General features: G+C 27.9%; 1 protein-coding gene and 1 long non-coding RNA gene across 6 annotated transcripts in view; one reads left to right on the forward strand and one right to left on the reverse strand.

Moving 5' to 3' along the window:
- Positions 1–4,280, reverse strand: part of LOC107436398 (dentin sialophosphoprotein) — a 36,115-nt gene extending 31,835 nt beyond the window's left edge. For 2 of the 3 annotated variants that reach the window (XM_043040383.2, XM_043040384.2), the window contains exons 1-2: positions 4,143–4,280; positions 3,480–3,669 (exon numbers count right to left, since the gene is read on the reverse strand). In XM_043040383.2, coding sequence (XP_042896317.1) covers positions 3,480–3,608 — 129 coding nt within the window. In that variant the 5' untranslated portion in view covers positions 3,609–3,669; positions 4,143–4,280. Of the gene's footprint in view, positions 1–3,479; positions 3,670–3,835; positions 3,949–4,142 lie in introns of those variants that run through there. The other variant, XM_043040385.2, reaches the window with a different exon arrangement.
- LOC122271106 (uncharacterized) overlaps positions 4,214–12,959 on the forward strand; it is a 34,507-nt gene continuing 25,761 nt past the window's right edge. Inside the window, exons 1-3 of one of the 3 annotated variants that reach the window (XR_011637763.1) lie at positions 4,214–4,271; positions 6,936–7,079; positions 9,052–9,228. This is a non-coding gene — a long non-coding RNA (uncharacterized lncRNA). Of the gene's footprint in view, positions 4,272–4,321; positions 4,453–6,935; positions 7,080–9,051; positions 9,229–12,959 lie in introns of those variants that run through there. The other 2 variants (XR_011637762.1, XR_011637764.1) reach the window with 2 other exon arrangements.

The following is a 12,959-nucleotide window of genomic DNA, read 5'->3' on the forward strand; positions in this document are numbered from 1 at the left end:
CTAGTTCTTATAATCATATTAATCATGAATATAAGCTTATAAAGTATCTCTCTGGCTCTCCCTTACAAACAAATAAAATAAACTGTGTTTTTAAGTTCCACCTTTGAAAATTTGATTTCCGGAAACTTCTGTGATCAATGATTTTTTGAAACGTCTGGACCTTCGATCTCCGGAAACTTCCGGATCACTGTTAAAGAAAAATCCGGAAATCCGGATTTTTTCCGGAGCACAATCAGCCATGACAAGTGTTTTCAACAAGATTGGCAAGTTTCTGCCGAGGTGGATAAAACCACTGGTCAAAACCGGTTATAACTGGTATGGCAGAAATTCAGAAAATGACATAAAAGTAAGTACTACTGAGATTGGCATACAATGGATAATTCATAGAGAAAACAATTAAATGTTAAACAAAGTACAATTTATGGTCACTATAGATGTAGAAATATTTTAACTAATGAAATTGCTGTTTAGATTTATGAATCACTGAATCTAACCAATTATATTGCCTCTTACATACAGCAAAGATTAAAACTGTTACTGTTTTAATAATTGAATTGTTGCCATGCAAATTATGTCTTGGAAAAGAAAAAAAAACTATTTGAAAATCGCTCTATTCAGTTATGTTAAGAGTTAAATGATAATAATTACTGAATTACTGAATAATTACTGAGTTTAATGTAATAAACTAAAATCTAGTATTTATATTTATTATTACATTACTTTATTCTTTATTTTATATAAATATTTGATATACTGCACTCTTTATATTTAATATAAACAAAATAATATATATTTACAAACAATGAATTAAAAAGTTTGTTACAGTTACATGAAGTTAAATTTTTCAGTTTACTTAAACAAAATGTCATTATGCAATTACTAGAACTAATATAGACGTTTTTTTTAAGTTTCTGCCAGTTTTTACTGGTTATAACCAATTTCTGCCACTGGCATGGCAAAAACCAATTTCTGCCAACAAAAAGCCAACCCTGGTTTTCAACTATGAATCTTAGAAATAATCATATCAGATGTAGACTAACAGACAATCATTTAGCCTTAAAATGAGTACATCTCACTTCAAACCTCAATATAAGGAACTTTAAAAAATGAAATCGCAATTTCATTCAACTCATCAAATACTTAAAATAAAACTTATATATATCATTTTTTTAATTTTAGATGTTTTTACTTGGCCCCCCAAACTTTTTTTTCGCGATTTTTTGCCCTCGACCAAAAAAGTTTGCCCACTCCTGGTCTAGTGCAACTAACCAATTGATCTGCAGCCTTATAAACCACCCATCATCAAGTATAATCTTTTACGTCACACATCATTTTTCTTTATATTAATCTATAAATACTCACTTTTCTAATACAGTAGAGCGCCGATTATCCGAACTGCTCGGGACCGAACGTGGTTTGGATAATGAAAAGTACAGATAATTGGCAAGTTGTTTAAAATCTAGTTTAAATGATTATTACTTATGCACTAACTTCCCTTCACACTTTTTCTAAGCTTAGGACTGGCAGTACTATCTAAAATAGCTCTGGCGTGTTTAAAATCTTTTTTCTTTCAATTTTTAAATATTTTTACTTATTATTATTTTTTTTACTTTTCTTAAATTTTGAATTATTCTTATCATATTTCAGCTTTTCATAATTTTTTTGTCAATTACTGATTTTACCACATTTTTCTTTATTTACCATTGCAAAAGAAATCCAGCAGACTTTTGTTTCAAAGAAGATGCTCTTTTTTAAGCAGCCATATCCCTTATTCTTTTTAAGTAAATCAACTGCACTCGATAAACATCATTTTGACGTTCTAGCCAATTCATTGCAATATCTAATGAATTGTATGCTTCTAGATGAGAAGGTCCACTATCTTGAACTTGATCACCAATTTATTCCAACTGTGGAGTTCCAATTTTCATTCAAAATTTCAGCAACAATTTCCTCATTATTTAAAATTTGAAATCCTGAGTCGTTTTCAGTGTCTCGACACCAGTCTTCTATTTTTTCTGCTGTATAAACTGGCATCTTTTCATCCGGAAGATCTACTGGTTCAGAAACTTCAAGTTTCGTTTTTCTGCTAAGAATTTTATTCCAAGATTTAAGATTCCAAGCACTGTAATCATTAACCATAAATGACAACTACCCATCCCCCAATTGTAGAACTTCAGCACTTATTTACTCATAAACTCCTTTTGCGTTCGCAGACTGTCAAAATGAAGCTCGCACTCTTGGAAGACAATTTTCAGTTGAAGAGGGCTAAAGGGGTATGTAAGTTTAACTGTATAACAATACATGTATGTATAGCTACTATAAGAAAACTGCTAAAAAAAGGATGTAAATTAAATATGGTCATCAGATGGAGTGGATATGATTTATTCTTCTAAATTTGAAAAATTGTCGGTAAGTTAAAAAGTACTCTAAACTTTAAAAAAAAAATTAATTCGGACATAGTTCGGATAATTGGACGTTAAGATAATAGGCGCTCTACTGTACTTAGTTTCAGTATTGGAACAGTTTTATTTTTGAACAAAAATCTCATGATTTTTAACTACAACCCCTATTTCTTTTTTCTTCTTCTTAAATTGAAGCTGCTAAATAAGGCATAGCAAAATAAATAAAAAGGAAAGAAAGCAGCTTTATGAAGTAATCTGGTTTTGAACACTTTCAACTTCCTTGTACTATTCTATTCATATCAGAATTTCAATAAGTCTTCTTTGTATTTATCAATAAAAGTTAAGCTTTCGGCTAGGCTATCAGCTTTCTACACATTGACCTATTTTTGAACTAAAATCTTATGACTTTCCATTTCAACTACTGCTACTGTGCCAGTTGTATCTAAAGAAAACAATGCCAAAAAACATGTTTAAACCAGTAGCATCCAATTAGTTTTTCTAACATAACATACCTTTCCATATAATTCTATTTGTGTTATCAGAAATTCAATTAGCTCATCAAAAATACTAAAGGCTCATAATAACTTCAGATTAACTAGGTTTAACTACAAAAAAAATAATGCTTAATAACTACCTTGTTATGCATTTTACAATAGAATTAGTTTCTTGTAACAATAAAGAATCCTAACAAAATAGAAAATTTATCATTTCTTAGAACACTTTTTCTCACATCTCTAGAAGCCAAAATAAATCCACAGCTAAGATATAGGTAGCTAAGAATGAAAAAAAAGAAGACATTTTTTTTTTTTATGAAAACAAAGAGTTGATAGAAGGAAAAATATGAAAAGAAGAAATCCTAAAAGACAAATCTTCAAGATTATAAATATTTTAAGACATACACCAATTAGATTTCTTTCAAATAGTAAGTTAGTTTATAGTTAGGTTAGGTAGGTAATTAGTTAATCTATTAGAAGACTGAAATGAGAATAGCAATTTTAATAACAGGAAATTCAACTATAGGGTAAAAGAAACAACTATAGTCAAAGAAACAACATAATGAACTATAAATATATTTACCTTCTCTCTCAAATCAGACAAAACATCTAACCACAAGTCTTGTATAAATCCCTTGTCTCTTATTATTTCATATATTTTAGTAATGTCAACAGCATTTTTCATGAGATTCTTCTTTGAATTCTTCTCCATTGTATAATAGTTATTAAAATTATGCTTATATCTGTGTTCGTTTATTAGAATGACTAAACCTCTGTGAGGAAAAAAAATAGGGTAAATATAAGCATGATAGGAGTGATAAGAACATAAATTATATTCGCATTTGGTAGTTAGATACAAATCATAATTACATTTTTATAAAATAATCATCATAATAAATATAAATCAATGCAAAAAAAAAACTTATGTTGAGAATTTACCTTAATATTTCTTTCACCCATTAAATAACAAATTAGAAGGAGAGTAATCACCGTATCGGGCCTGCTCGCGGTTTTAAAACTTTTTCTTCGTCTGTTTTTTTTTTTTNGTGAAACTACCGTTTTTCCTAAAGTTGAATTTGTGAAGGTACCGCTAAACGGTAGTAAATTCGGCCTGGACAGACCCCTGAAATTACATTCGCATTTGGTAGTTAGATACAAATCATAATTACGTTCTTATAAAATAATCATCATAATAAATATAAATCAATGCAAAAAAAAAAAAAAAAAACTTATGTTGAGAATTTACCTTAAATATTTTCACCCATAAAATAACAAATTCGAAGGAGAGTAAAATCACCGTATCGGGCCTTCTCGCGGTTTTAAAACTTTTTCTTCCTCTGTTTTTTTTTTCTGGGAAGAGGAAATATGCACCTGGGTTCTTTTTATAATTTTATTTTTTAAATAAATAATCTTTTAACTAGTTAATTTTATGGCATGCGATTTTTTTTTTTTACTGATATTCACTAGTTTTTATAAAAGTATTTGTAAAGTATTACAGTTAAATAAAATCTGAAATGGAATGAGGGGGAATTTTAAGGAAATTCAAGTTCAAAAAAGTTAATAGTTTTATAAATTTAGAAATATTTTTTTAAAATCTAATTATTCTTAAGTATATCAGCTATAAAAAGAAAATAAGAAACGGAATTTAACAATTTAAAATTTAACTTAAATTTTAATGTATTTAAATTTTCATGTCTAATTTTTTCTTTTAGCATAATACTTTACTTCATTCTTTAAGTTCATTAGCAAAATGAAAATTGTGAATCTCAATAATTATTTTAAGTTTTCAGTAGCAAGTTTGCTAAAAAATTACAAATGAGATTTTTATGAAAGTTAATAGAATTTTCATTAAGAGTCATTTATTGATAAAATTTTATCAAAAAATGATTTTTGAGGATATTTTAACATTAACCAACTATCAATATCTAGCCCATAATTTTTTATATCAGTTCCCTGTCTTCAATCTTTTACCATCTTAAAAATAACTAGCATTTTATGAATAAATTCTAATGTTTCTATTGCTGCAGTTTAACTATGATCAAAACTCTAATCTATTTTCCTTATAAAACCTAAATTTATTAATTGATGGTGTAATTTGCATTGAGCTTTAAGATGAGAATTGACATAAAATAAGTCAAGTATTTGCCTGTTTGTATAAATTAGAGAGGAAAATGTTTGATAACTGTTTAATCAAGTGCCCTGTATCAATCCATTTATGTCAAGATAAATTTTACACTGTTATGATTGATACTATTAAATTAAAAGAACTAGTGCATAAAAAATAAATTTTGATAAAAACTTTGCTACACTTTAATTATACAATGCAGTGTAAGGAATTAGGAGAAAAAAAAGATTATTTATATACTAATTTCAAGTTATTTGCACTTTAAATTAGTCTTAAAACTAACAGAATTTGTTAGCAAAGTTTCAAGTAAATTTAAAGATTCAAGAAAAACCTAACAATTTTTGCTTAATCGAAAATGCTTTAAAATCTGAATTAGGAAATTTATAATTTTGAAAAGTAGGTAACTGGTCTAATCACTGTAAAATGACAAGGAAAATTATTTACTGAATAAAAAAAATAATATTAATAAGTCAGTGTTAAAAGGTATATTTTTTCCCGCACAAATGTCCAAATAATAACTCATCAGGAATGTATTATGACTTTATATATATGAAATTTTGTTTATCTACCTATTATAAATCTGTATTAATTATAAATATGTAAAAATGTATTCCAGATTTAACCCATCTTTGCAAATCCTAGATTAAAGGTACATTAATATTAATGTAACTTAAATTGTTACTTTTTACTATTTAATCCTCATAAACGTAAAGCATATAACAAGAAAGTTGAATCAGAATTGATGTTCTACATCCCACCTTATTGTTAAGAAATAACATGCTGATAAGCTGGTTTATTATATCTGAAAGTAGATAACCTAAAATTCAGAAAAGCATCAAATCAAACAATTAGGGGGTTAAAATTTTTTGGAAACTAATAATGTTGGTAAAATTTTAATTAGAGGGTCGCAAAATTTACCTGTGCTGAACAGAAGTATATTATTTAAAATAAATGAGCAATGATTTTATGCTGTAATAATATATTACTTTTAATGAGTGTGAAATAAATGAAAGAGTTATTAACACAGAGAGTGAGAATATTCAAGTGATGCAGGAAATAGTTTGGTTAATTTTTGCCATCAAATGCAAGGAAAAGCTATCTGCTTATAGTTGAAGACCACATTCATTTTATGCGACCTTGGAAACTGTGATGACATGGATATGTTCCTCTTACTGATTTGAAATCTCTTAAAGTTTCCCACAATATTCAGACACAGGACAGGTCCTGGGTCCGATCCTTGGGCCGGGTCGATAAATGAGTACCAAGCATGTTTGGGAACTAAACATTGGGGGTTTCGGTTGATCACCTGACCGGAACATCTGCCCCTGCACTCTAGAGCCCAAGGTCAAGAAAACTGAGACAGGCACAGTAGGCCTTTGCCCTATATGGCCTGTCGCACCACTGAGCTTAGTTAACAATATTTCAGACAAATAAAAGAAATTTTTATTGATAAACAAGAAAGAGATAAAAGGAAAATTATCGTCCTTTTAGGTATATAGCAGATTTTAATTTTTTTTTCTTATTTGTGAAATTTAAAAAATTATTATGACTATGTAATTTAACCTCAAAAAATAAACCCCCTCAAAAATTTGGCCTCTGTTATACTTATGTGTGATGGTATACAAATAATGTTAGAACTGTTTGGAACAATTACCATACCTGTTTGCCGAAGTGAATGACCCAAGTGTTTGTGAATAAAAAATCATAGAAAGAGGAAATCTCTAAAAGTGAAACTGGGAGCTTTCTAAATTTGGACCTGTTCAACGCTCCCATCATCACCAAAATGCCAAATAGTTTTTGTACTTGTAATATGTTTAAAAAAAGGAATAGTGTGGTTTGCTATGGGGTAGCTATGAGTTTTACAATTTGAGTTAATCTCCTTTCGTAATGTTTTTATTTATTTATTTTTTATAGTTTCTCACAATTATCTTGTCATTTGTTACCAAAAGTATATTTTATTATATTTATGCAACTACCTGTAAGAACTGGCATACCTGGAAGGTATGGACTGGCATACTTTGTTAGGCAGTGAACACAACTTCTATAGGACACTATGAGGTATATTCAAAATAAATAATTAATAAATTGGAAAATTTTATTTTTTTATTGCCAAAATTTTTGCTTGTGAATTATTTTAAGCATTTGAAACTCAAGATTTGTTTATACTTATTTACATCTCTAAAAATAATACTACCTATATATGTATAACAGAATTTCCTACCTTCATCTGGAAGTTATACAGCAGGGGTTTCCAACTTACATGAAGCTGGGGGACGCAATTAAAAACACCAGTCGAATGGCGGGCCGCAACTTTATCAAAATTTTATATAGGACTCTGTTATATTTGAAGGTTATTCATTACCTCATTTATGCATTTTAAAACTTACAAATGTAAATAATTTCGTCCAAAATGAGTGGTTTCAAAAGTTAAATCGGAGAACTTCTTCGAGAAAATTTCTGATACGCACATGCTGAATTATATTCACAAAATACATAAATAAAATTAAGAAAACGAAACATAAAAGAGCAACATGCACCATTATTTTTGTATTTGAATAAATATTTTCTTGGATGCAAAACCGGAGAAATAAATTTTTTTGCGCCATTGGAATTCTAAGTTTCATAGAAGTAAAGAAATTAGGGTGTTTTTAGGGAAAGAGAAGTATTTTAAACCCATATAGATTTTTTACGAAAACTGTGCGTAAAAAAATGACAACTAATATATTTTAGTTCGCGGGCCACAAAAAAAGGCTTCACGGGCCGGATGGCAGCCAGTTGAAAACCACTGTTATACAATTTTTAGATTTACTGATTCCCATAATTTTATTTAAACTTATTTATTTATTTGTTTAAACTTATTTGCAAATATAAAAATGATATTATGTAAGCATAACAGAATTAGTTAACTTTATCTAGAAATTATGCAAATTTTAAATTATCTAAAATTATTCAATTTTCAAAATAAATACAAATAAATGAGTCATTGATTGCAATTGAACTTGTAATGAGTGAAGTGCAATAACTTTGATAATATTTTAAAAAATGCTAAAACCAAAAAGATATCAATAAATCCTAAGAAAATTTTTTTCTTATAAACAGTTCCCATAGTTTCTCATGTGATTTAAATTAAACTAATACATTAACATTATATTTTTTAGATTAAATTTAATTATGTTAAATTTTTATAAAGAATACCTTTCTATTTTGGATGTAAATACTTGATTTAGGAAAAACAATTTATGCAAAATGAATACATAAGGAAAAAAAACTCAATTATAAAAATTGAACGAATTTGTCTCAAAATTAAAAATTTTATAAAATAAGTATATTTTAAAAGTTGAATAAAATTCCCTTTTTAAGCAGGATGCATTATTTCCAATCTGAAATTGATCTGTTAACATATATCTTTAGTAATTTATCTAAAAATTATTTTAAAAAGAAGGGATCCTTTTATTTTATAAAATTGCTTACATCGTTATAAAACTTGGAAAATTATAGATTGTAGCTCTCCAAATTTCAGCCGCATGAGAACAAGTAGTTCAATTTTAAAAAATAATGCTATGTCTAATCAGGAAGCAGAACATATAGATTGTTTAGAATAAACATTAATATTTAATCTATTTCCACTGTGAAGTATAGGGTATCGCTTTCAAAACGAAAATAGAAATAACCTTTTTTTTTTACTGGAAAAAGGGAAACTTTTTTGTTTTTGGCTGTGAGTGTGAACTGAGGAAATAAAATTTCAAAATTATAGACCAGTATATTGCATTAAGTAGGTGATGTGGATATTAGTTTCTAGGAACTTACAGGTAAACCTTTACAGTACAGGTACTTGCTGTGACCTTTGACCTCTTCCACCCCCATTATGAGATGATCAGATGGAACAAAAAAAAATACTGTATTTCTTAAGAAATGAGGCATATGACCTACAAAATAAAATCTTATTACAAATCACTTATTTATAATTTTTTTAAGAAAAAAGAAGTCTTAAAACAAAATTATTATTGATTGCTTTTTTTTTTCTTCTTAGTTTTATTAAGGCCAAAGAGCCCACCAAGATGTGCCCTGGTGTCCCAGTCTATCCTTCAGAGATGATAGTGCTTCGGAAAAAATCTTGATTTTTAGCTAGCCGCAATCCAGAAGTTTCCGGAAATCCAAGGGTCAAGTGTAAAGAAATCATCGATCACATTTATGTATAAAAATTCAGGTATATTTTATTTAATAACATCTATTTAATTTGTAAATATTTTTTCTGGTAGAATAATAAATGTGATTAGAGATAAAAGTAAACTTATACATAATTATTCATTTAAATTATGCTGCATATAATTTATTTAGAATCTCGTGTTTTTTCTCAAATTTATAAAGATATAAATTTTTTGAAATGCATCTATAATGATTTTACTCAAGAAATTTTCTGGATTTTTGAGTTGGGCTCACAATCATCCGTGATCCTTGAATATGTAAATCTTCTTGGATTTTTTATTTGAATACGGATTTATTTGAAATATAACAACTGGGTTTTTTTATTTGCAAAAGTTTTAAAAGAAAATTCATTGTTATTTGCCCAAGGGTGGCTCCAAGTTTTACTCTTCAAGTTGTTTTTTTTTTTTCTGTAATGTTTTTTTCTCTCCCTCACATGCCATTACTTGTTTGCTACCAAAACTTAATGACTATTTTTCGCGGAATCAATATGGAAATCTTCCCTTTTTAGATTTTTTTTCTTCCCTTGTTGAACAGCTTTGCAGTTCAGTTGACTTAGGTTGCCAGGAACATGTACCAATATGGAAATATTACTCTTAATGTGCTGAATTGCTTCTACAAAAAAAGAAATTGAGTTCATGTATTGTACTTAAAATTATTTTACTTTTTACTATATTATAAAAACTGTATTACTTTTCACTTAAAAAATTGAGTTAATGTATTCTTCAAGTAATTTGGCAGTTTTGCATAACTAATTATTTTATGACTGTTTAAAATTATCCTGACATAATTTGGCATGTGTCAAAGTGAATGATTCATATTCATTCCTGGGCGTAGGATGCAATGTCACTGTGATCTCCAAAACATTTTCATTATTTGGCAAATTTTGCTTGGCCATTCGGCATATTTATAAAAATCCCATTTTCTCTCTTTTTATTTAGAAAACCTAAAAAAACTATAAACTTTTCTAAAACAAAAGAACAACAAATTTATAGATGAGAATTTAGTCAAAACTTGTATTTTCAAAAAAATAACTGAATTTTTGAATAACTAAAATTTTTAAAAACATTTAAAAGACTTTTGATTTGTATCTTTTTCTTGTGAATTAATAATTTAGTAATCAAAGATTGTGATCGCTTGATCTTGACATGGGGTATATTAGAAATTATTATTTATTATTAAAAATACTAGACTTTTCTGGTATAGTGTTTTAAAATGTTTGTGCAGTACCAGTAATAGAGCTTCTTAACAGAAGCATGGCAAATAATTTCTAGTTTAATGTTTTTGTGGCAATTTTTTCTTTAACAAATTGAGCTTAACCATCTAGTGGGTCTGCATGTAAAATGTTGTAATTTTTTATCCTTCTAAATGATTGTGCATGAGAAAAACCTCACTCCATTTTTTACCTACAAAATGTTCTATTTGTAGAAAAAGCTTCAGATATTTTTGTGCCGAAATACCCACCCCTCTTGATTTAGATAGGAGGCTATTTAAAATTCAATAGGAATAAAATGGCTCTTCATCCCAGTTTTCTGATTAGAGGGCAAGAGGAATTTGTCGGAATCAAAGCTGTGTGGAAAAAAAGTATGAACATTTGGTAGCAGTAAAAATAATGTCAAAACCACTAGTGAGTTTAACAAACCTTGGAAAAAAAATTACCATTCAAAAGTTTTGGAACTAAATGTGTGTGTGTATAAATATACCATTATTAAATTAAAAATGCATCATGGTTATGTAAAATACTAAGTACAAAATTTTGTTTCAACTGAACTTAGCAACTGAATTTTTTGAACTTGTAAAGTTTGAAATTTAACAAACATTTTTATTCAAATTAAATCAATGTAAAATTTAATGATAAAAAAATTTAAATGTGGTGGGGACATGCTTTATTACTGTCTTTAATAGTATCGATTATTTATTTTAGTTACATGGTTTAACATATAACTAAAATTTTAACCTGCTCAACGAGGAATTAATTTTTGATTAGCTCGTTTCACAATTGGGACTATTTTTTTATTGTCATAAATAATATTACACCTCAAAAAATTTCCATGACAAAAATTGTTGCCTTGCCCATTGCAGTTGTAAATTTTGCATGAAAAAAATATTTCTTCATACTCAGTAAACAAAGATAAAATTAAGCCCAATTTCTCACACATTAAACATGAAAAATGTTACACATTTTTAATTAAAAATATAAGAACTATTAAATTGTTTTTTTTAAAGCTACAGGAACTCATCTAAATTTATAGTATAGTTTATAGATTTTTTCTAATAGAGAAAGAAACAGGTACATAGTTTAGAAATTGTCATTCTACCAACTTGAAAAATAACATGATAATTATGTATATTAAATAAGTTATTTTTTGTATTCCAGAAGAAAAGATTGGTGTTAATATTTTAGACTAAGGCAACAAACCCTTTTTTTCAGTAATGAAAAAGTATTTTTTAAAAAAAGAAGAAAATAGCAAGTTTGAAATGAAGCGTTTTTGTATACTTTGAACATATTAATTATAGGATATGTTTAATAAGCTCTGATTATACTTGCTTTGAAACAGATTCAATCAGGTTTTTGTTTTGTGCAATTTCGTTTTCCCTGTATTATACTAATAGAATCAATAAACAGATAAGGTTATTATTTTATGTAATTATTTTTTTCTGCAATTTATTTTTATGACTCTTTGCTTGCAGATACCCATAGATTCTCTATGGATGTCTGCAATCTAGCTACTTTGTTTTTAACAAAATAATTTCTTTTTTAAAAAAAAAAAATTAATGCTATAGGTTAACTAGGAGCATGACCTTGTTAAAAAATCAAATCCTTGGATAGAAATCTCTTATTTAATTTAGGCCACATTCTTTCTGCCATTATATTCTTGCATTTTTCACTGTTGATCATTTATTTAAGTAGACCTAGTAAAACTCACTCAAAACATTTATTTTCCGAAGTTGGAAAGGCTAACAATTTTCTCGATTTAATTAATATGCTGACCACTATATATATTTAACTAAATTTAGTGATTACTGGTACCAATTATTGCATTGATTCTTNAGCATTTTCAAAAAAAAATTTTTTTTTTCCTCATAAGATTTTAGGATTTTTCTTTCTATTCTGAAAGATGTTTACCTTACCATCATTTTGGAAATAATCATTAGTGTATTACTTCATCGTTTTTTCTTCTTTTTAAGATTATTTCGAAATATTTTTTATTTATTTTTTAGTTGGGTTTAACAAAGAAAAAGACGGCTTTTTGTAGCGATTCAGAAAACCGGAAAAATCAGTTATCCGGAATAGCGATGGTCTCGATCGTTCCGGATAATCAGTTCCTTACTGTATTTGTACCAACAACAATCAGTATGATATCAAAGGAATTGTGAAGGAAACTTAATTTTTAAAAAAATATATGTAGAAGTTTTCCTGGTGGTGGCTATGAGTTTAACTCTTTGAGTGGGTCCTCTTGTGATTTTTTTTTTTTTAGTTTCTTGTAGATTTCTGCCCAGAAGTCTCCAAAACTGGGTTACCATTTTGGCGACTGTACCGATACAGAAATCTTCCAACACTTGTAAACCATTTTTTTGCATGCATATTTTCTTAAAGAAAAAAATATAGATTCAATTCCTAAACATTACTTTAACAGTAGAATAGAAAAAAACCCCATTAAAATATCATTAACTCAGGGCCGGTTACCCATTAGGCCAGACTAGACCATGGCCTGGGGTCCCCAATGATTAGAA

Source organism: Parasteatoda tepidariorum, chromosome 9, assembly GCF_043381705.1.
Source record: "Parasteatoda tepidariorum isolate YZ-2023 chromosome 9, CAS_Ptep_4.0, whole genome shotgun sequence".
Lineage (NCBI taxonomy): Eukaryota > Metazoa > Arthropoda > Arachnida > Araneae > Theridiidae > Parasteatoda > Parasteatoda tepidariorum.